We start from the raw sequence: 21234 nt of genomic DNA on the forward strand, positions 1-21234 counted from the left end.
TGATGAGAAAAACAGTGTTGTTCGTTGTCATTGGTCTGCTTACTCAGCTTGCGCACAACCACAACCCAAAACTTGCACTGGCTCACACGACACAACAGACAAGGCATCACTCATTTTTGGGTAGCACCTCTCGGAAATTTCGCTGATGTCTGCAATGCTCGGGTCCCAGTTTAGTGCATTACGTTTTTAAGATTCCAGGCCTATGTTTTCAACTATGGAATGGTGAAAAAACATTTTGCTGACTAAGCAAAGTGCTTGGTGAAAAAACTGCTTTGGAGGCTCATCTGCAAGGTGCTTTTTTTGGGAGAATAACATAATATTCACAGCATGCGCTCTGTTATTTTTCTGTGTCTTAGATTCCGTTAACTACGTAAACCAAAATATTTATTTTTAACAGCAGGAAGACCTTGTGCAGTTGTCTAAACGTTTATCATATTGCAATTTTTACAGTGATAATTAACTGATTACAAACAATAATGGCATCTCACCTGTGGGCGAACAGCACAACATGGAACCCACCATCCAGTGGTCTCATTAATGAAGATGAGATTAAGAAATGGTGTTACAATTTGCAAAGACTGTGGAACATGTGTAAGTGTGATTACTTGAAGTGCAATTTTTTAGAATATATGCATATATCACTGAGATATTCTATTTTCATACGCTGATTTGATGTTTGCAGACAAGAAAGACGAACAGTTCTTTTGCTTAATGCAGACCAAACTTGACAATAGTCCCAACCCCTACATTGAGGCACTGCTGATCTGCAGAAACTGTGAAGACTTTGGCATGCCTGGAAGATTGACTCTAGCACACGATGGTAGTCAAAACTGAGCATGAAATAATTTTACATAAATATTATGCAAATTTTTCCGTTACAGTTATGGTCCACTTTAAATTCTGGCTTGCTGACAATGACGCTGCTTGTCAATGCTTGAATCACGAGGCCAAGCTGATAGCGTGCAAATTAATTCCACACTGCAACGACGGCGTCCTGGCTGCGAATATTTTCAACCTATACTGCCTTCAATCAGAGCCGTACATGTTAAAGAGCGTGGTGGATGAAGAATTAGCCGGAAAGAAGTACAAGGAAGCGTGCTATCTGGCTACTCTGGGCAGACTGCACGCGCACTACACTGTGGAGCAAATTGCTCTGCCCCTTTTATTGCAAGACAAATTGATTATCGCGGAGCATTTCCTCGACGGCTCACCAGACCACCAGAAGGCGTTGGTCATGCTCCTGGACAACATTCTTGGAATGAATGACATCAGTCAGCTGCACCAGCTAGGCTTGTGAGTGTTTATCACAAGTTATTCTTAGTTACCTTATATCGTTGAGTGCAGGAGCCTGAAAGTTGCAAACATGAAGCTGGGTAATCTCAACCCTAAATCGTTCAAGAAGCTGGTGTCCAGGCTCTCCAAAAAGTACCGACTCTCAGACCTCTGTCCCAACTTAAACAAGAAGAATAAGAAAGGAGCCTTGTTCTTCATGCTGAAGAAGCGCTACATTGAGAAGACCATTGGTAAGATATTTTGCATGAAAAATATATCTTTCGATTTAAAATTTATCCTTCAAGCACAATGAAATTGTTCTTCGCCCGCATCCGGTTTTTCTGTTGGAATGTTTTTAGCTTATATGTTTATCAATATTCTTATGCCAGGTGAAGAGAGTTGGCAGGAGATGGCCCATGAGGCAGTAAAAGACTCTCCAGACTTGCAAATTGAACTTATCCAAGGAGTGCACGGCTATGGAGCGCACCAGGATGTTGCCTTTTGGATCAGGCGCTACAAGATCCCGGTTTCCGACCTTCCAGAGCATGTGCAAGCAAGCATTGACTTGAACTCGAACAGGTATTGCGTTCACCTTAACTGCGCAACTTGCTCTGATTACCATCTCTCGCAGCTCTTCAAGACCTGTGGACTCCTGTTCAAGCCAAAAAGATCTTTATCTTCAACTACCCTTGCCGTCTTCCAGTTTGATAATTGTTGACAACCCGGAAGCTGTGGCAGCTTTTCTTGATGAAGGGTTGAAAGTGAGTTTGATAATTACTTAAGATTTAGTTTCCATTTTGAACTTTTACACGTGAAACCTACTTTCTAATATATTCATTAGTGATTTTTTTTAGTTTTAAATAATTGGCCAAGCTTGGTTTTGTATTACAATCTGTGATTTGGAGATTTAAACGTATTTTCCTCTCATTTAATCAATACAAAATGCGAAATAAACATTCGAATTTTAGGGTGCGAGACTCGTGGGAATTGATGCTGAATGGAAACCGTCTTTTGGAGGGAAACCTCCTGAATTGGCTCTCATTCAAATAAGTTTGCCTGAAAAGGTGTATTTAATTGATATAACCGTCCTGAAGAAGAATCTCAGCAAGGAATTAATGATTCAACTTGGTTCTCAATTCTTCTTCCAATCGTCAATTTTGAAACTAGGTAAAATTTTCTATTTTTTTTTAAACCTTTTACTGCGTACTCAAGCTGCAAATTATATTAGATTATTGTTCCTAATATAAGAAATTTAAGCTTTGGAATGCAGTAAATTTAAAATCTAATATCATTCCAGTTACAATTCAAAATGTATTGTATAAATGAAATCCTTTTAGGATTTGGTCTTAACCATGATTTGAGAGCTATCGAACACTCTCTGCCTGACATTGGTGGTTCTCTGGATGTAAATGTGGGTGGCTATCTGGACTTACAAACATTGTGGAACATGCTCACCTCTGTGTACAATATCCAATTGCCTTACATAGGTATATTTAACGTAGCTGGGGTAATGGCAACGTATAATGATGATTTTTAGCCCGTCAGGACGCTGGCCAAGGATTGTCAAGTCTAGTGCAGCAGTGTTTAGGCAAGCCCTTGAACAAAGAGAATCAGTTTTCCAATTGGGAGCGTCGACCGCTCAGAGAAAACCAAATCACCTACGCAGCTCTGGATGCGCACTGCCTTTTGCAGATCTACTCTGTTCTTGAAAAGTGCTGTCGTGAGCAAGGCACCGTGTTTGCAGAGGTTTGCCGTGCGGCTGGTTCCTGCTCGTACAAGCCTTCAGTAAGTTCAACCTAGATTTAAGCGGTCCAAACGCATGACAAACAATTATTGACCTTTCAGCTTATAACTTGATCAATGATTCCGGCAGACTTTAAGAGATCTCATTTGTTGTTTTTTTCTCTGTTTAAATATTTTCCTTTGAATCGGATAAAAACATGGAGTAAAAAGTGTTTTGAAAAATGCATTTAGTGTTTTACTAATTCCTGGTAGCATGTTTCAATTCACCATGCTGGAATAGGTTTTCTACAAGTGTTTAGAGTACAAATCAGCACTTCAATGATAAAAAATATTGTTTCGCATCGTAGTATGAATTCAAGTACCGCCCAGGAATGTGAACTTTATATTGTTGACTCTTCTTGAAATTTAAAATTGCAAATATTAATTAATCAACATCAAAATGAATTTTATGTAATAAAGTGCAAAATTTTCGTGCCGAGAATCAAGATGTGATTAAATTTACGCAATTGTTATTTCCTAGTGAACACGAAGAATATCTAAACAAATTAACCAATTTGCATGGTGTGCAGCAGCAAAAAGTGCAATCACCTGCACAGAAAAGCGGAGCGGGGTCTGTGCCCTCGAGTCACGGACCAAGGACCAAACTCCTGGCAAAGAACGCGCGACTCCTTTGCGACACAATGGTACAAGGGCTTGGCAAATATTTGAGGAAGCTGGGAATTGACACGAAAATTATATCGAACCCAGTCCAACATTCGTACAGCGTTCAACTGGCGTTGATGGAGGACAGGTTTTTGATTACAAGGGGAAAGTCCTACCAAGAGGTATGAAGAGTACTAAACGCCTCTTGCCTTGTTGAATTATGTCTCTTTGCAGTTTGCTAGTCAACTGCCGCAGGGGCATGTGATGAACATCACTTCCCAGTTTGTTGAAGAACAAGTTGACGAGGTTCTTAGGTTTTTTAACATTTGCGTCAGCCAGAATGATATCTTCGCGCGTTGCATGGTAAGAAAATTCGCAGTATATTATTTAACCTGAACTGTTTCCCTTTTTTTCTTTTGGCGTGTTATAAATTTTCCATGAAATTTGCAGGGCTGTAACGAGGGAAATTTTATGGAGTTGTCATGTAGCCAAATCATCTCAATGATGGACAGCGACGTGAAGGAGTTTGAGGGAACGCCTGTCAAGTACCACAAGATCCCACGCGCGCTATTGACCAAGGTAGATATGTTCCGTGTTTGCAAAGGCTGTGGCCACTGTTATTGGGATGGCTCTCACATCGAACGCTTTTTGCGAAGTAAGGTTGCTAAAAAAGTTCTTCCGTCTGACTAAATAATATAAAATAAGCACGAGATGATTCCCAGTTAGTCTGTTACATTTGTATGCAGAAATGTATAACCAGTGAATATATAAAATATGTAACCATTTTTTCTATTTATCAAGTACCGATCAATAAATTTACACCTTTTGTTAAATTACGTCCACAACTTCAGTTATCATTCGTGGAAATCATCTTCCTGTCATTGAACTCGTCGTTCACGGCACTGTCGAGTGCTGCCAAAAACTGTAAAAGATCAGGGTAATCGCTGCCAAGGTGTTTGGCATATCCCAGGAAAGGTAACTTTCTTGCGTTTCTCCCACTCAGTCCAACAGATTTTCTATAACAAATTCAACGTTTGAGTCTTGTGAATTGCAATGGAATGCAATGATAAGTACCTCGCGGTTTTTACGAGATATTCGATCTCTTCTTTGCTCATTACATACTCGTTGCCTGGAGTAGTCTCTTTAGCTCGGATGAGTTTTTTCTGAAAAATCGTTTGATAGGTTTTGGAATTCAGAGGGTGGAATTTTCCTTACATTTTCAAGTGAATTATGAAGAATTTAAGTGATGACTTTATGGTTGAGTTAATTATCGCACAGTTCATGTGAGCTTTTATCTTACCTTGATCAGTTCTTGGACACAGCTGTAGTAAATTTTGGTCAGCACATCTGCAGAAGGCAAACCAATGTATTTTTTAATGTCAGCTCGGTCTACAAAAGCGATATCAATGGCCTTTGTCACGTTAGAGGTAGTCAGGATCAAAACGTTGGGGAATCTGCAATTCGACCATCTTAACTTTAAGGTGACAAGGATTAACCTACACCTCACCTTCTAATGCTGTCGATCTGTGTCAATAGAGCGTTCACAACGCGCATTGAGTCGGCTGGTTCTGCGTCTGTCGAACCGGCATTTCTAGCGTGCGCTAGGGATTCCACCTCGTCAATGAGGACACACAAAAAGTAGTTGGGCTCCATGACCAGCTCACGAATTTTGGAGAACATTTGCATCACCAATTTTCCCGACTGAAAATTAATCGTAGTAATATTGAAAGACTGTTTTTTGCTAAGAACTAACTGATAACTAATAAACCGTTCTTGCTGGAGTGAATCATTTAAAATTTTGATACACTTTATTTAAAATAAATTGTAGCTATTATGTCTTATTTATTTACCTCGCTGAACCACTTAGAGAAGAGAGAATGAGAGTTGATTTCAATCAGCTGGCCGCACTCGAATGTATCCGTGAGGCGAATGGCCAACTTGTGGGCCAGTGCTTTGCACAGGGTGGTTTTCCCAGTGCCAGGCGGACCGTGGAGCAGCACAACCCTGTTGATGCCAATGATATCCTCGCACACCTCGTGCTTCGCGAACAGCATGGCAGTTCTGGCGAAGTTGAGCAATTCTTCTTTGACGCCTGTGTCATACTCCAGGGTGTCCCACACCGAGTCCAGCTCTGAGCAGGGAAGAATGTAGTGAGTAGCGGAAGGGATCGTTTCTTCTCCCTCAATAAAATCAGTTTGTGGACCAGTTTCGTCCAATGAATAAACATGGCACTGGACTTGCTCGAGCTGAAATTGATTTAATTACAATAGTGAAACTATCGGTTGAGAAATAAAAAATTCACCTTGCTTTCTTGAGTCTCCAATTTAATTCTCACCACATTTTGGCTTAATACTTTGTCAGCTAAAATGAATTTTTCCAAGTCGTGACTATCGGTGCAGGTTTTTGAAACGGTTGGAAACCACTTCAAAATGTGATCAGAGAGCTCCGATTTTGTCAGTGTGCTGTAAGCGAAAAAAGGTATTAACAGAATTTCATCAACTCATGATTATTACTATCAAGAGGAAACTTCAGCATCATTACATTTCTTTCGTGAATGTTAAGAACAATAAAAAAATACTTTCTACAGGACCCTATTAATGATTTAACAAACCTTTTTGGCGATTGCTGAACCTCCAGGTGGATTACTCCCATGATTGATACTGCCGGAATGCTGCCTTGTTATGAAAATTTGTGATGATTTTCAAAATGCTTAGAAAATTATTTATATATATGTATAATTATAATACCAAAACTAAAAGGACGAAACCTGGAATTTCAATCGGCTCGATAAAAAGTCAGTCAAGTTTGGTTTTGGTGGTTCAAGGAAAATTTTTCAAATTCTTGCAACAAACTAATCAAGATGGTAACCAAATAAAGTATCATCACTAGCTGTATATTTTTTAATTTGCGAGTTCTATCATATGTATTTTCCAGATTTATTTAAATTATAGAAGAGGAAAATCATTACAAAGGCAAAGAAATTAATGATTTTACATTTTTATCATATTTAAAAATAAATAAAATTCAAGGTTATGTTGGCAAAGTTGGTACATCCATATGCTTGGTGCAGGATCCCGCGAAAAGTAAAGAGCGCGAATTCCGACGAGTAGTTCATGGATTACACATAGGAAATTTTTTATTTGGCCTTACTAGCTAATTAGTAACATTATCATTCCATTGAGATACATTGGTTTTCTCGTTCGAAATTCTCGATATTTCGTATTTATTTAAATATAACTTTGATGTTGATGAAAAAATTAAATACTTTATATAAAATATTTTGAAAGCACTTCTGATTAATTGTTATTAGAAATATTAAAATAGGATAAAATAATAAATACTTCCATGACCAAGTTTTTCTCCCATAAGATATCAAGGAAATGAAAGTCATTATAATTATACAATGAATATAAAATTTTATTAATAATTAGCTCATCCCGAATGTTGTGCAGCGATAAAAAATCTTGAAAGAATTTGCGAACAAGATGAAAAGTAAATCAGATAGAGAGAGCAGCCATCCCATATTCTGAAAAATGCTACATTTGGTGGTTCTGACAGCCCCAGGCTCTCGCCACATCTCTGTGCATCTTCTTTCCAATAGTCTGCACGTGGAAGCCCAAGTTCTGTAGAAAATCGTGGTCCAATATTTTTCTCCCGTCAAAAATGTAAGCCGGCTTCATCATGTCAGCGTAAATTTTCTCGTAGTCCAAAGTCTAAACAGGAGAGACTCGGTTGATGAGAAGTGAAATCAAAACACACTGAATACTCACAACAAACTCATCCCACTCGGTGCACACAATCAGTGCGTGAGTATTCTTTGTTGCCGAGTACGCGTCCGAGTGGATGACAACGTTGCGATTGACAATGTCAGGGTCCATCGTCGAGCTGTTCAGGTCGTCAACAATCTGGTGAGGCTCAACCTTGAATGCAAATTGTTAAAAAAAAGTCGCAATCACAGCCGAAAAAGCACATACCTTAGGGTCATATATATGCAGGTGCGCTCCTTCAGCCAGGAGGTGCGTAGAAACGTAGATGGCGGGAGATTCGCGAGTGTCTCCAGTGTTCTTCTTAAATGCAAAGCCGAGCACCGCTATCCGCTTGTCGGTCACAGTGTTGAACAGAGAAGAAACCACTTTTTCCGCGAACCGTGACTTCTGATACTCATTCATGTCTATCACCTGAGGGACAAAAGAGAGCCACATTTGTTTGAATATGTTTAATTAGATTTTATTGCCGCTGTACGTAAAATTTGTAGCATTCCAAATAATTTTACATGCAGGAATCTGCAGTGTTAAATTTTAATTCTTAATTTTTATCAGAGCAACACAAATTTGGGATGAAATTATAATGATCCACCAATCGATTTGTCTCACTGAACAGTGTGTTTCAAACCAAAAATCAGCTAAATAGAGCTAAAACTGTATTTTTTAAATCCATTTTTTTAAATTATCTAAAATCGTCAAATCGAAACAATTTCTACCTTTATGTAGTTCAAATCAGGAGAAGCTACATAGCTTTTATAATTTCACCTAAAATTAAAACGTTGAAACCTAAGAGCAAGCTCAGTCAAAACGTAGCATGCTATTTTATTTTAAACAACATGATTATCTTAATGCAACACTTACTTGCTGCCAATATGCAGCTACATGGGGCAGGTTGAGGCACTCGCAGATGTAAACCAAGTTCAAAATGTCCTTTTGGAAACAGCTACCACCAAAACCTGGGAAATTGACCAAAAAGTACAAGAATTACAACACATCTGGTCCCGTGGCAAGCAGCCAACACCACCTGGGAAACCACAGAACTCGTGCATGCATATTCTTACCAACTGACGCCTGCAAGAACTTGGGGCCGATGCGCGTGTCCAGGCCGACCGCACGCGCCACCTCGGACACGTCAGCGCCGGTGGCCTCGCACACCGCGGACAGTGAGTTGATACTAGAGATACGTTGGGCGAGGAACGCGTTGGCCGCCAATTTAGACAGCTCCGATGACCAAGTGTTCATTGTGACGACCTTGGAGCTGGGGATCCAGTGCTCGTAGACCCACGACAGCTGTCGCACCGCCTCTTGCCCTTCGGCAGTCTCTTCGCCGCCGATCAGCACTCGGTCCGCGTGCAGCAAGTCCTGAACCGCAGTACCTTCAGCCAGAAACTCTGGATTCGACAGAATCTGCAATTCAGACGTATTTGTTATGCAATGAAGTTTTTCTTCAAAATTTTAACGCCATTATTTAGCATGATTTGGCACCATAAAAATTTATATTTAAGACAATAAAAAATAAGCATCTAAAACAATGTTGAAATTTTTAATAACAAGATATCTTAATTTCCATAGTCCCGCCATAACTCTTAATTACAAGATTTAGAAAGTTTTACAAACCATTGGCTTTGTTTAAAGACGTATTTTTTGGCTTTAATGACCATGAAATTTTAGCCAAATTTTTGCATGTCTCAAGAAGCTTTTGGTATTTTATATCAAGCTTGCTAGTAAAATACCCAAAGATAAAAATAATGATAAAAACCTATTTGTATAAGTGCTAGCCATAAATCATTCAAATAAAAAACATGAGTTGTTAGTGATACCAATTTTCGCAGATAGTTAGCGTTATAGATAATGCTAAATAGCAGAATAGATTCAATTAACCTGGTAAGAGCTATTGGGTTTGTTGTTGGCCTTCAAGATATTCATGATGGACTCGGCTGCCCTGACAGGTACCGTGCTCTTTTCCACCACTATCTTGTTGCCTTCAGCATTCTCAGCTATCATACGAGCAGCTCCCTCCACGTACTTCAAGTCGGCTGCTCTTCCCTGTGAAATAGTAATTGAAATAATCTGGCCAACGTAGATAAGGCAACATGAAACTTGCCTTTCCCATGCCAAAAGTCTTCGTTGGAGTGTTCACCGAAATAAAAATAAGATCCGCTTTGCGTATCGCCGACACGATATCTGTTGAAAAGAAGAGATTCCGACCCCGGCACTGCTGTACAATTTCCATCAAACCGGGCTAAAAATAATTGGAAATTTTAGTTTAACATAAATTTATTGAAAATTGCATTTCCAACGATTTATACCTCAAAAATGGGAAGTTTCTCGTTGGAATTCCACTGCGCGATGCGGTCCTTACTCAGGTCAACGACTGTGATCTCAATGTCAGGGCATTTCAGGGCCATCACAGAGCAGGTCGGTCCGCCGACGTATCCGGCGCCGATGCAGCAGATTTTTTGTATCACCATTGTGATTCGACAGCAGGCTGGAATTTGAATGAGAATACTATCAAGAAGTGACTCCCCCGCACTGAAAGGTTGCAACCGGAAAAAGTCGTTCTTAAATGAGAGATAAAAAACCAACAGCGTAATAACATGTTCAGCACAAAATTATGAAAATGTGAAAGAAAAGTTGCGCTGAAAATAAAGTGAAAATCTAGTTTCAGTCGATAAATAAAATGCCTCAAATTCCCTTACCGTCTCAGAAATTTAACACCAATAATTGAAGGCCTAATTAGACTGAAATGACATTTTTCAATGCACCACAGCGAGGGCAAGAGAGCGGTGTCTACTTCTGCTGGTCTGCCAGTGCCAGAGCCAGGCCAGACAGACACTTAAATTTGTGTGGTGCGAACGCAAACGTCACTAGCATTACAATGACAGCTGGAGGGGGTGGGCGGGGCAAAGTAAGCAAAACACTACTGGTGCAGGCTGACTGGTGCGGATCTCAAGAACCGTCAAACCAGCCGGAGCCGTAGCCACAGTGCTCGCAGTAGATGGTTTGTTGTGTTGATCTTGCAGCAGCACTCATCTGATTGACCGCTATCCCAGCTGTTATTTGCTTTTGAAGCTTTTTGAAAATTTCAACTATGAATGGTCGTAACTAGAGGTAGACGTCGTTAACTTTATAGTATCATTCAGTTCAATTATTGTATTTGTAAAAATGGCGAAGCGAAGCAGCCTCTTCCAGGACCTGCTATGCGGTGAACCATACACAATAAAACTTTCTCTATGCACCTATCAATTTGGTATTTTGATTTTGTTTTTTAATTAGAAGTGCGATATCCGCGGATTATGTTTTTCGTGATCTGGCTGAACTCATTTGTTTTAATGTAATTTTATATTGACGGAATTGCAAAATCCGCAAAATCAAGGTTCTCTTCCTTGTCGGTTGTACCCTGCGAATGTTTTAAATTTTACCCTCAATGAGCTAGATCTTTGCATAATTTTTAGAACAGAAGTCCATTGATTGATTGTGAGCTGAATTTTCCCTGCAGGAATTTTATAGAAATCTTTACTTTTTCAGACAAGGCGAAATACACATCTCAAAATCACACATCATAGTAGCAGAACAGCCGGGAAGCGTTTGATTGGGCAAGAGAAACTCCCACCCTTTTTCGTCTCAATATGAAGAGGGTCGTTTTATTCAGGAACGGCACTGAAGTGGACGGAAAGGTTTGGCTTGCATTAATTATTGCAAAATTGGCAATATTATATTCCTCCGTGGTTCTCAGGTGTTTCTGGTCACGCACTCGCTGGAGGATCTGCTCACCTCAGCAAGTGTCAAGTTCAACATTCACGCCAAACGATTGTTCACCTCTCAGGGTGGTGAGATTGACGAGGTGAAGTTGCTGCGGGACGACGACGTGCTGTATGTGTCCGAGGGGGAAGACTTCCTCGGCTCCAGCGTGCGGCCAGTGAAATGCACCTCTGAGTGGGTTGTCCTGAACGTGGGTGGCAGGCGCTTCAGCACCACCAGGTCCACCCTGGTGGCCAAGGAGCCATCCTCCATGTTGGCACGCATGTTTGGCTCGGGTACGTGCTGGAAAGTTTCCTTCCTCGTTGTTTCTCAATCCATGCCAATAGGTATGATGCCGGCCAACCAAGACCCTGAAGGCGCCTACCTCATCGACCGCAGCCCTGTTTACTTTGAGCCTATTCTCAACTATCTGCGCCACGGCAAACTGGTCTACGACACCAACGTCAGCCCTGAGGGCCTGCTGGAGGAGGCGAGGTTCTTTGGCGTTGAGTCACTGATCCCACAGCTGGAGAACTTGGTCAGCCAGATGCACAGGTCCAAGGACCTGGCGCCTCTTGGCAGAAGGGACGTCATCAATGCCCTCATCATAACGCCCTACACAACAGAACTCAGATTCCAGGTGATTTCTAGGGGAAATAGCGAATGGCCACATTAATTCATTGCAGCAGGCATATCGTTATTAACTGAAGCGTGACAGAATTTATATTTGCACTGAATTACCAGGGCCATGTTTCATTAAAATAGCATTTTTACAATGCCAAACGCTAAGGATTTATGGTATTTGTTAACAATTTGGTGTGTTATAAGTTTAATTGGGGTTTCCAGATCATAAAACCGTTATCAAACACTAAATAACGGTCGCAACAGAACATTTTAGATTTCTTATCCTAGATAAATGTCAAGTCCTGCAAGATAAATATTAAATAATTTTCTTTTAAATTGGCACCCAAAAGTTAAGATCTTAAATTTATATTTCTGGGTTTTAATTTTTAATGGCGGTTAAAGATCGGGCCTAGAAAATCGTAATAAAAAATTACTCATAGCCCGCGGGAAGAGCTGACAATTAGCAGAGCGAGCAGAGGTTAAAAAATAATACCAAACCTCTTTTGGAACATTATATAGTTTGGAGTTTTCTCATCTATAAACTGGCTATAAACTCATTTATGTCTGGCCACACGAGTCTAGTTAAAAAACACCCTTTTCACCTAAACGTTTGGTCTCGCTTAAAATAATCACCACAAATGTTTGTATCGGTTTCAGGGCGTGAATTTGGCTGGATCTGACCTGTCGAGACTGGACCTACGCTACATAAACTTCAAGTACGCGTGTCTGCACGGCTGCCGCATCATGGGCGCCAATTTGAGCTGGTGCTGCCTGGAGAGGGCCGACCTGAGCCACTCGCAGCTGGACGGTGCGCAGCTGCTGGGCGTGAAAATGCTGTGCGCCAACCTGGAGGGCGCCAGTCTGCGCAGCTGCAACTTCGAAGACCCGGCCGGCAACCGCGCCAACATGGAGAGCGTCAACTTGAAGGGCGCCAACCTGGAGGGTTCCAACATGGCCGGCGTCAACCTCAGGGTGGCCACCCTGAAGAACGCAAACCTGCAGAATTGCGTGCTCAGGGCGGCCGTGCTGGCCGGCGCGGATCTCGAGAGCTGTGACCTTTCAGGCTCTGATCTGCACGAGGCCAACTTGCGCGGCGCCAACCTGAAGGATGCGGCCTTCGAGTTGATGCTGACGCCGCTGCACATGTCGCAGACCATTCGTTAGTCATTGCCAACCTTGTGATATCAACGTGATTTTCATTTCAGTAGCATTTGCTGTAATTAAGTAGGAAATAGATCTGTTGAATCCAGTCAGTGATCGATTTCTATGCTAAGCATTGTACTGTTACTCAAAGTATCACTGTTGGAAACCCAGAGCATGACTAAAAAGTAACTATAACAATTTAAGACCTAGCAATAGGTTATATTTTGTATAAAAATAACAGTTAATTTTACTAAGTTAACAAAAATATTTAAATCATTATATTCTCTTTTTTTTAAAAAAAGGGAAGGTAAATTTAAATACCAAAAACTAAAGAGGATTTGTAGCTCTGCTGGTAAATAATTATAGTTTATTTCTCTCGTCTGCTGTTGCAAAACTGAAAGTCGTAAAACGCTTCCTCTGATCACATTAGATTGCATTCAATCGCATGCAAGATTGAATGAAATTTGTGCTTTTGCCGGTTTCAAAAATACTTGTATCTTTTGTTTGACTCAAATTTTGGTTCAAATTTACACCTGCAAATCTGAAATTTCTTAAGAGCCAGATTTGCTAAATGCTCTAGTAGGTAGGTCAATTCAATTGTATATAAATATAATCTAAATATTTTGTTTTTATGATAAATACTGTTAAATGAACATCCCACAAATCCCATAGCCTTGGCTGTTTTAGTTCCTGATCAGTTACAATAATTCATTTTCATAACAACTTAATTAAAATTTGACTTGGCTGTCCAAATGAATAATTATTGTAGTCAACACTTCCAATGTCAAGATAAAATAATTGATGTCCCGTCTTAATTTTGCGCATTTCTAAATAAACGCTAGCGTCAAAATCGCTTGGGAGTCTCTCAAAGAGAAAAAGGTGTGTTGATTTTAAATCTACTAGTCAAATGTAATCTGGCGCAATATTTTATGAGTGTACATATTAATATTTAAGAGGGTTTAGTGCTCATTATATTTATCGCTTATTTTTGTATTCAGTCTCTCAAGCACAAATCTTCCGAGTAAAGATAAAGTTTCAGGAGGAAAAGAGTAGATGTGTATCTTCTGAGAAGTCTTTAGCTTTAACTGTACACCTTTAAATTAATAAATCAATATTCAACTGTACAACGTATTTTTCCTTCTTACCGAGCCCCTTAAGAGAAATCGTTTTTGCAGTATTGGATATGGTATTTGAATATCATTTCCTTGCAGCAAAATCTTAGGTTTCCATTGTCATCTCGCAGCGGAAGAAAGCAACGCGCGCTGTAAAAAAATATTGTTTGCTCGGCTGATGTTTCGAGAGAGAGAGAGAGAGAGAGATTGAACTTTGAGAGAAAGCCTCAAGGCAATCTGGTGTGCGGTGGAGGGACGACAGATCAATGACTCTGCCAGAGGAATGCTGTGCCGTCCGACACACGCACAATGATCGCCAGCCGCCGCCGCCACCGCTACACGTCCATCCAGCCGCCGCCGTTCACATTGCATTTATGTACGGATAATATATGTAATCTGTTTTTCATCAATCAGCAGCAGATGTATGCACAACTGCCCAGATCAATCACCAGCGAGATGAGTTTTGCCACGACAAAGGCGTTTTTTGCACATAAAATTATCTCGTTCTATTAATAGCGTGCCAATGTCAGGAGTGCATACTAATTTTTACCATGCATCAATCATAAGAAATTGAAATCGGATATAGATAAAAAAATCATTTTGATTTAAATTAATAATTGCTCAAGTAATTCCTCGTAAAATTGTTTACCCTGCTCTCGATGCTAACCCTGAATAATCAGCAGTGTCAGTTTGAAACGTACAGTTTTTGTTGCGTTTGAGATGCACGAATAAATTACAAAAAACTTACTTCTCATCGATTTAAAATTTGCATTGTAGGATTTTAGGCTTTAATATTGACGGAGAAATATTAATTAATTTTACTTCACCTTTAGTGGAGGAAAATATTCTTGGATTCAATTTTAAAGTAGAATTTTCAATAACATTTTCCTTATTATTAACCGCTTGTATATCAGCAGTAAAAAGTTTCCGGCGCGATCCGTCATAACGCACTTTCTACAGGGCTCAATTATGGATTGTGTCATGATGACAGCAATCATAATCATTCTGGAATCTGCTGAGAAATCTATATCTCACGATATTAAGAGAGAGCGGTAAATTCGACCTGTTAATTTGACAACTTTATAATTGGTTGCTGGCGCAAATTAAATTTAGGCTCGAATAACAATATCAAAAAATAATTGCTGGTTATCATGGCATCCGCATTCTTGTAATTTCTGAGATCTTTAACTTTTTAGTGAACGACTGAAACAGTTTTTGTTCTTTGATATGTTTTCCTGAATTAAGTGATTTTAAGTATATTTTGAAATATCAATATTATATTTTATGGACTGTAAAATTAAATTGATTTGAATCAACATAATTTTCAAAGTAACTTGAATCTCTAAAAAATCTTGAAATTCTCTTTAGAGAGAGTTTTGAAAAACAAACGCTTTTTTACGTTTATGAAATAAACATTAATCGAAAAATCGATGGTTATAGCCGTGCCTTTTATGAGACGGAGAGAAATGTGCGAGTTTAAAACATTTGTGCGTCTGCACTGGGACTTACTCTTAGAAACTGGGCGCTGCGTAGAAAGGGTTGAGTGTCCCCGAGGAGGAATTTGAAGCTCGTGTCCGCCGAGCGAGCGTTGCAGCGCGCGAGTGAAGTGAGCCTTCTTTCCTCATGTTTCTGTTCTGCCTCCTCTCCCGGCAGCTTTTTGCTCCTGAGAGCGTGAGAGGAGACGTCACTAGAGCCAGCCACCTTCCGCACTGCACGGAGAAATAATATTAAATTAACGCACGCGGTCGTCCCTGGCGTCATCAGCGTTTAGGGTTGCCGCGCGCAGTTTCACTTTTCCTGATAATGAGCTTCTTTTTTTGGGTGCCGCCGTAGGAGAGTGTTTTCCTTCCGAAGAAAGCAAATATTTGTGGAAAGAAAGTGACAGCGTCATTAGTGCAAACAAATCATTTAGGCCGTGCCGTAATCAAAGGTTGCGCGGCCAATTTTTGACGTGTCTTCCCTGCTGGCAGCCCTTGTTCATTGCTGCTTATACAAAGTCTCAGCAGCAGGCGGATTAATTATTAAAGTGACGTGAAAGCTCTTTCTTGTCGTCTTCCTCAAATTTGCCTTTCGCCGACGCAAAAGCCTTTTTAAATATTTAATTGCCTGCATGCATGAAATTGAGGACACAGTGCGGGCCAAAATGCGACCAGGGTAATAACGAAAGACAAAGAAGTTGAGAACAATATTTGAAAACCACAAAACATGCACAATATAGTTGCATTGTTATCTCTTTTCAAAATTTCGAAAAGAAAAAAAGGACCGAATGATACCAAAAAGCAAATTTTTTCATAATATGCCAGATACTGACAGTTTTGCACGAATGATTTTCAACTGGACTTACCGAATAATTTCTGAAGAAAAAAATTGAGAGGTGTGGTTTACCACCAGCATGGCAGACGACGTCATTTTGATACTTTAGGTGTAAAATTTAGTAGGATTTTAATAAAATGACTGAAGTAAACTAGGAGCAGGTGGTTTATAATTTAATTGAGAGAAACTTGGACACTGATTTTAGGAGATTATAGCAACAACAGAGTTTGAACAAGCATTTAAAAGGACCTGAGAGTTGGAACTGCTGGAACTGGAAGTTTTACTCGGACCCTCTAAAGACGTCCTGAAGGGAACAGATGTTTGCTTCCAACACAAGTTTTTCAAGAGATTTTATTTCCTGGATGGAATTCTCCCAGCCATGTGGACAATGTTCCTTGCAACAAGCTAACCTGATTTTAAAACATTACCCATATATAAGTTAATTAAAACCGAAGTTTTCCAGTAAAATAATAATTTCTAACAGGAAGGTACAGATAGTGGGATAAAATTAGCGTACTGAAGTCGTTACATTATTTCTTTCATGTCTAGGTGATTGAGAACTTAAAATAGCTTTTCCAACTAGAGCTATATTAGTGAAAGTCTAAAATCCATTTAAATAATTCATAGATGAAAGTTAAAAGTAGTCAAAAAACAACAATAAAATTTCTCCTAATCCCACATGCGCAGACCTATTACGAAATAATGCAGGGCCACAAACAAAATTAAAAATCAGTTTTCCTGCAAGCAATTATTATATATGCAGTCCGTTGAACACAAACCACGCTTTTGGCTTTTATTTTTAACGTACACGTGTGTTCGAGTTTCCACGTTTTCTGTTTTTAATTATTTCTCATGGCAGATCAAAGGGCGCATGAATTGTATATGTGGAGTCAGGCTGTTCGCGGATGCTTTGACCTCGCAAGCGGATGATATATAGTGAGAAAATTGGTTTTGCGTTTGAATTTGCCTACCTCTCACGCTGTGGAAGTTGACATTTTGGCGGCAAAAGCAGTCGAGAGTAAAATTTATGGGGGGTTTTAATTAAATTTTGAGAGCCGAGTTGCAGTTCGCAATATAATATAAACCGTTACGAAAATATTTCACTCATTTTTTCAGTCGTGAAAAAAGAGGAACACATTATAACTAAAAAAAACTCGTTTATACCTTTGATTCACAATGCTACAGGATACATTTCTATTTTGGCAGTTGAACGACTTTGAGCACTGTTGTTTGGTGCTGGTAAAGGGATCGATTGAAATTGTTTCATTTCACCGACTAATCAAATCTAAATTATATCATGATGATATCAATTTCTAAATCAAGAAGTTATTTTAACAAGGGAGCTTTGACTTTTGTTTGTATTCGGAAGTAAATTTAACTCACGCATAAATGATGAAAGGAGTGCTTTCAGCTGCTCTCGTATGTACTTTTCTCTTGCCTGAAATATGCACGCTATCGAGATAAATAATTGAGGAGGCGCGCAGGAAACGTCGCCAATCGATGAGCCGGAAATGAATGATTGATGCGCGTTGAATTCACCTTGTGACACTTTAAGTATATTCGGGAAACCCGGTCGGAATGCGTAAGTAAGTCGATGATGCACATTTCTGCGCGCGGCCGATTCGTCGCACGAAAGAAGTTTGTAAGTGAGCGTGTATGTGTGTGTGTTGAACAAACAAGTCGGTCTGAATAATTTATGTCGCGCCGCGCCGCTGTCGATATAATTACAAGCGGCGTCGATTTCTTTACCCTTCTACGAGATAAAAGAAAGTGCTGCAAATGCTCGAGCGCGTCGCCGAAAATTGGTTGCTTTTTTCGAGACTTCGTGTTAAGAGCCGGCGCGAGCCTCGTTAAAAAATATGAAAGGAGCAGAAATTATCCTCTTATGCGCACCACTTCTTACATTTTGTCCTGACTTGCTGCTGTAGGGAGGGAGAAGTCTGCATTTTGCAAAACGGGTGCGAGCCATATTTATGGAGCTCTCGGAAATACAAAAATGTTTTTCAGACAGCCGCAGGAAAGGAGCTTACCGCGGAGTACACTCTAGATTTGGCATTCAGATAAAATTGATTCACGCATCAAGAGTTTTCAGTTCGGTTCAACTCAAGACGGAAGCGACCAAAAGATGGTGTAAAAATCATTAAACTTTTTAAACAAATTGAGAACTATTTTAATTTATTTTTATATTAACGAAATAAGAGGTCTAAGCCAGCCGGCAAATTTTGGGTCACGTGGGCAGCCGCCAGCCGCCGTGAATGTGGCTGCGCAAGCCACGCCAGCCACCGGTGAAAATGGGTCAAAAATTAAAAAGTGCAGGAGAAAAAATGACTCTGGGCCCTTCGGGTTGTTAAGCACTACCAAACTTCACGTAAAAAATATTGTCAGCTGCCAGCCTCCGGGCGAAATAATCGGCTAAGCCGGTCCCGCCTGCCGCCGCCTTAAATCTCGCGGCTGAAACCTCTATGAAATTAATTATCTATTTTTATTCTTTGATAATGATTGTGCTCATAACCCTACGAGTCTACAAAAGAAGGGCAATGGTGCACAAGCTAATCAGTCGTTTCCGATAACGATTTCCATTATTTGTTTTTTTTCTACACATTGCGTGTTTTTTTTCTTTCCCATTTGGTTTCGATTTCAATTTGAGCCATACAAAATTACTTTATTATCTATTTCTACTTATTTTAACACAAATTTATGCAAATTATGAAGTGTGATCTTTTTCCCAATTTAAAGGTTTTGAAATAATTTAATAGGCAAGATTTCCTTTGCATTTAGTTCAAAAAGTACCAACAAAATTACTTTATTTATTTAATCTCACATTTGTCAAAACACAATCATTTTATGGCACGTGAGAAAAAGCGACGCTTTACTAATTCTTTAAAATCTTGAAATTCAAATAAACTATTTCGAATTTTAACTTGTGTTACCTGTTAGTAAAATATTAATTAAATATTTCAAGTATCAAATATTTTGACGGCAATTTTGGTGTTTAGAGAACACACCGCACTCTGATATCCGTCTGTTGTTATCTGATCTCTTGAACCAATGTTTGAAGACAAATATTTCAACTAAACGTCTGAGTGTACATCTTGCCAAGCCTGTGGGACATATTACCGGAGTGAAAAACACGTGAGTGATAAGAACGATGTGAAGAGTAAAATGTATTTGAAGTTAATCTTTCTTTCTTTCTTAGAAGGAAAAACAAATCCACAAAGAAGTATATATACTATAAACGTAAACTCGACATCGCCTTTATAAAACATAACAATTTTTTGTGCGGGAAAGTTAGCAAGTAATGGGTTGAAAAAAGGTAATCTCATTTGGCAGAAGTTGCGAGAAATTGCTAAGAATGTGTGGTATTCCAAGCCAATTTTGACAGTTTTAAGACGGATTTTTGGCAGATAAAGTCGATATAAGTATGGTCTAAATTCTAATAAATAGCTTTGTGATTCGTACTCATTTAATGCTGCCATGTCGATTGGAAGATCCGCATCGACAAACTTTCTGAGCCCAATAGATGAAACTCGTCGAAATGTACCCTATTTGCAGGGTTTTCGCGAAATAGCCTCTTCTGAAGTAATACCGCTCGTAATAACATGACATTGACGGTATAAAGTATCAACATTTTCTACCGAGGGGCGCAAGCTCCACCATAAGTGTCTCCCGAGAAGGGTGGCGGGCGAAAAATAAAAGAAATTGGTGCGCGCGTGTCGTGCGCTTCGCATTTCGGAGTTTCTCGTCGCAACAACTACTCTAACACAACACTTTGCTCTAATTCGGGTGTCGGGCTAATATCGCACTCGGTGTTTCACATGGTTGCTCGCGCTGTTTGTGTTTGGCTTTGGCCGTAAATAAGGGAGTGTAGAAAGGGCGGGAGACACCGCACGGCAGCACTGTTGAGGTCGATACGCAAAGGAGGAATCGCTCAGTCAGTCGGCTCCGAGGGCAGCAGCAGCACGCTGGAGCTTCGCGAGTCGTCGTCGTCCAAACGCACGTAAGCAACACACGGTGGCACACGCGTACCTCGTCCTATAAATGTGTTATGTGTTTATTGGGGCACGTGGCCACGTCCCTTGCTCCTCGCATCTGCACCTTTGCGACGGACGACAGCTTTCTTGGAAATCTCCGCACAGCTTTATTTTCAGTAATTTGGAGAAAAGCGCGATTTTAACGTTACAAACTGCTTCAGCGAAAGATCTGCAACTTTCGTTTTTATGGGTTTTTAATTATTATTTGGTACTTTGTAAAATTTTCCTGGTCCACGTAAAAAGAAAAAATCCCCGCTTTGAGTTGATTTTTAGCTCTGCCTAAAACCATAAGATCACAGTACAATTTAAAATGATTATGCTTAATAAGAAAAGTGCTAATTATTTTTACAATTTTGGTAGTTTCTCTGACTGGTTACAACAATTTAATTGAGTTCAAATACTACGCCCAACGGCACAAATCATCACTTCTCCAAATTTAAATTTATACCATATTAACTGGATGACCTTTCCCGAATTTTTTGATATCGTTATCGTAATTTTTCAGAGTGGTTCGTAACTCTTAAAGGGTTGATCCTAAATTAAATATTTTATGTTAGTCGCTCATAACTTTTATTGTCTTGAAGAGGAGATATAGGTATAATATCCTGATAGCATTTGAGATATGATCTCGGGGAGAAATTCCAGCGGCGTTTGCTCTCTCTCCAGAGAGAGAGAACAGCGAGGTCGTTCCGCACATCTTGGAGGATTGAGTCGCTGCTCGAATTTCTCATCACTCACCCTGCCGTAATACGTAACCTATATATCGAATCGCCAATCAAACGCCATTTATTTTCCCAATAATCCACATCGGTCGAGGAGAATTTGCAGTAAAGCCGGACGTTTCTTCCA

General features: G+C 39.8%; 5 protein-coding genes across 12 annotated transcripts in view; 3 read left to right on the forward strand and 2 right to left on the reverse strand.

Moving 5' to 3' along the window:
- Nucleotides 1–69: 69 nt before the first annotated feature.
- On the forward strand, nucleotides 70–4493 carry Nbr (exonuclease mut-7 homolog). 4 transcript variants are annotated; one of them, XM_065483333.1, is made up of 13 exons: nucleotides 70–168; nucleotides 451–591; nucleotides 683–820; nucleotides 882–1293; nucleotides 1345–1523; nucleotides 1662–1851; nucleotides 1904–2033; nucleotides 2241–2439; nucleotides 2610–2759; nucleotides 2810–3057; nucleotides 3585–3839; nucleotides 3892–4020; nucleotides 4108–4493. In XM_065483333.1, the coding sequence occupies exons 2-13, from the start codon at nucleotides 477–479 to the stop codon at nucleotides 4345–4347; spliced, it is 2385 nt and encodes a 794-aa protein (XP_065339405.1). In that variant the 5' UTR covers nucleotides 70–168; nucleotides 451–476; the 3' UTR covers nucleotides 4348–4493. The 4 variants fall into 4 exon arrangements, with proteins under 4 accessions (XP_065339405.1, XP_065339404.1, XP_065339403.1 ...); XM_065483332.1 differs by having other exon boundaries at nucleotides 74–222; XM_065483331.1 differs by having other exon boundaries at nucleotides 88–291.
- On the reverse strand, nucleotides 4422–6500 carry pch2 (pachytene checkpoint 2 protein). Of its 2 annotated transcripts, none has more exons than XM_065483336.1 (8): nucleotides 6405–6500; nucleotides 6269–6328; nucleotides 5960–6119; nucleotides 5508–5903; nucleotides 5165–5358; nucleotides 4958–5111; nucleotides 4732–4820; nucleotides 4422–4673 (listed from the first exon to the last, which is right to left on the reverse strand). In XM_065483336.1, the coding sequence occupies exons 2-8, from the start codon at nucleotides 6307–6309 to the stop codon at nucleotides 4505–4507; spliced, it is 1203 nt and encodes a 400-aa protein (XP_065339408.1). In that variant the 5' UTR covers nucleotides 6310–6328; nucleotides 6405–6500; the 3' UTR covers nucleotides 4422–4504. The 2 variants fall into 2 exon arrangements, with proteins under 2 accessions (XP_065339408.1, XP_065339407.1); XM_065483335.1 differs by having other exon boundaries at nucleotides 6269–6332.
- Nucleotides 6501–7053: 553 nt separating this feature from the next.
- On the reverse strand, nucleotides 7054–15698 carry sgl (UDP-glucose 6-dehydrogenase sgl). Of its 3 annotated transcripts, none has more exons than XM_065483577.1 (9): nucleotides 15551–15698; nucleotides 9731–9909; nucleotides 9526–9663; nucleotides 9303–9467; nucleotides 8483–8828; nucleotides 8283–8377; nucleotides 7632–7835; nucleotides 7428–7577; nucleotides 7054–7370 (listed from the first exon to the last, which is right to left on the reverse strand). In XM_065483577.1, exons 2-9 carry the CDS (start codon nucleotides 9890–9892, stop codon nucleotides 7194–7196), a joined length of 1437 nt encoding a protein of 478 aa, XP_065339649.1. In that variant the 5' UTR covers nucleotides 9893–9909; nucleotides 15551–15698; the 3' UTR covers nucleotides 7054–7193. The 3 variants fall into 3 exon arrangements, with proteins under 3 accessions (XP_065339649.1, XP_065339648.1, XP_065339650.1); XM_065483576.1 differs by lacking the exon at nucleotides 15551–15698 and adding an exon at nucleotides 10121–10281; XM_065483578.1 differs by lacking the exon at nucleotides 15551–15698 and adding an exon at nucleotides 10121–10281 and having other exon boundaries at nucleotides 8283–8369; nucleotides 8481–8828.
- Nucleotides 10336–14056, forward strand: LOC135939283 (BTB/POZ domain-containing protein KCTD9). Of its 2 annotated transcripts, XM_065483580.1 has the most exons (5): nucleotides 10338–10532; nucleotides 10950–11098; nucleotides 11158–11458; nucleotides 11510–11802; nucleotides 12444–14056. In XM_065483580.1, exons 2-5 carry the CDS (start codon nucleotides 11051–11053, stop codon nucleotides 12948–12950), a joined length of 1149 nt encoding a protein of 382 aa, XP_065339652.1. In that variant the 5' UTR covers nucleotides 10338–10532; nucleotides 10950–11050; the 3' UTR covers nucleotides 12951–14056. The 2 variants fall into 2 exon arrangements, with proteins under 2 accessions (XP_065339651.1, XP_065339652.1); XM_065483579.1 differs by having other exon boundaries at nucleotides 10336–10532; nucleotides 11158–11802.
- A 4396-nt stretch (nucleotides 15699–20094) lies between the features above and the next one.
- LOC135938544 (band 7 protein AGAP004871-like) overlaps nucleotides 20095–21234 on the forward strand; it is a 33030-nt gene continuing 31890 nt past the window's right edge. Inside the window, exon 1 of the mRNA XM_065482227.1 lies at nucleotides 20095–20351. The gene's annotated coding sequence lies outside the window, so the exon portion shown is untranslated. The remainder of the gene's footprint in view (nucleotides 20352–21234) is intronic.

Source organism: Cloeon dipterum, chromosome 3, assembly GCF_949628265.1.
Source record: "Cloeon dipterum chromosome 3, ieCloDipt1.1, whole genome shotgun sequence".
NCBI lineage: Eukaryota > Metazoa > Arthropoda > Insecta > Ephemeroptera > Baetidae > Cloeon > Cloeon dipterum.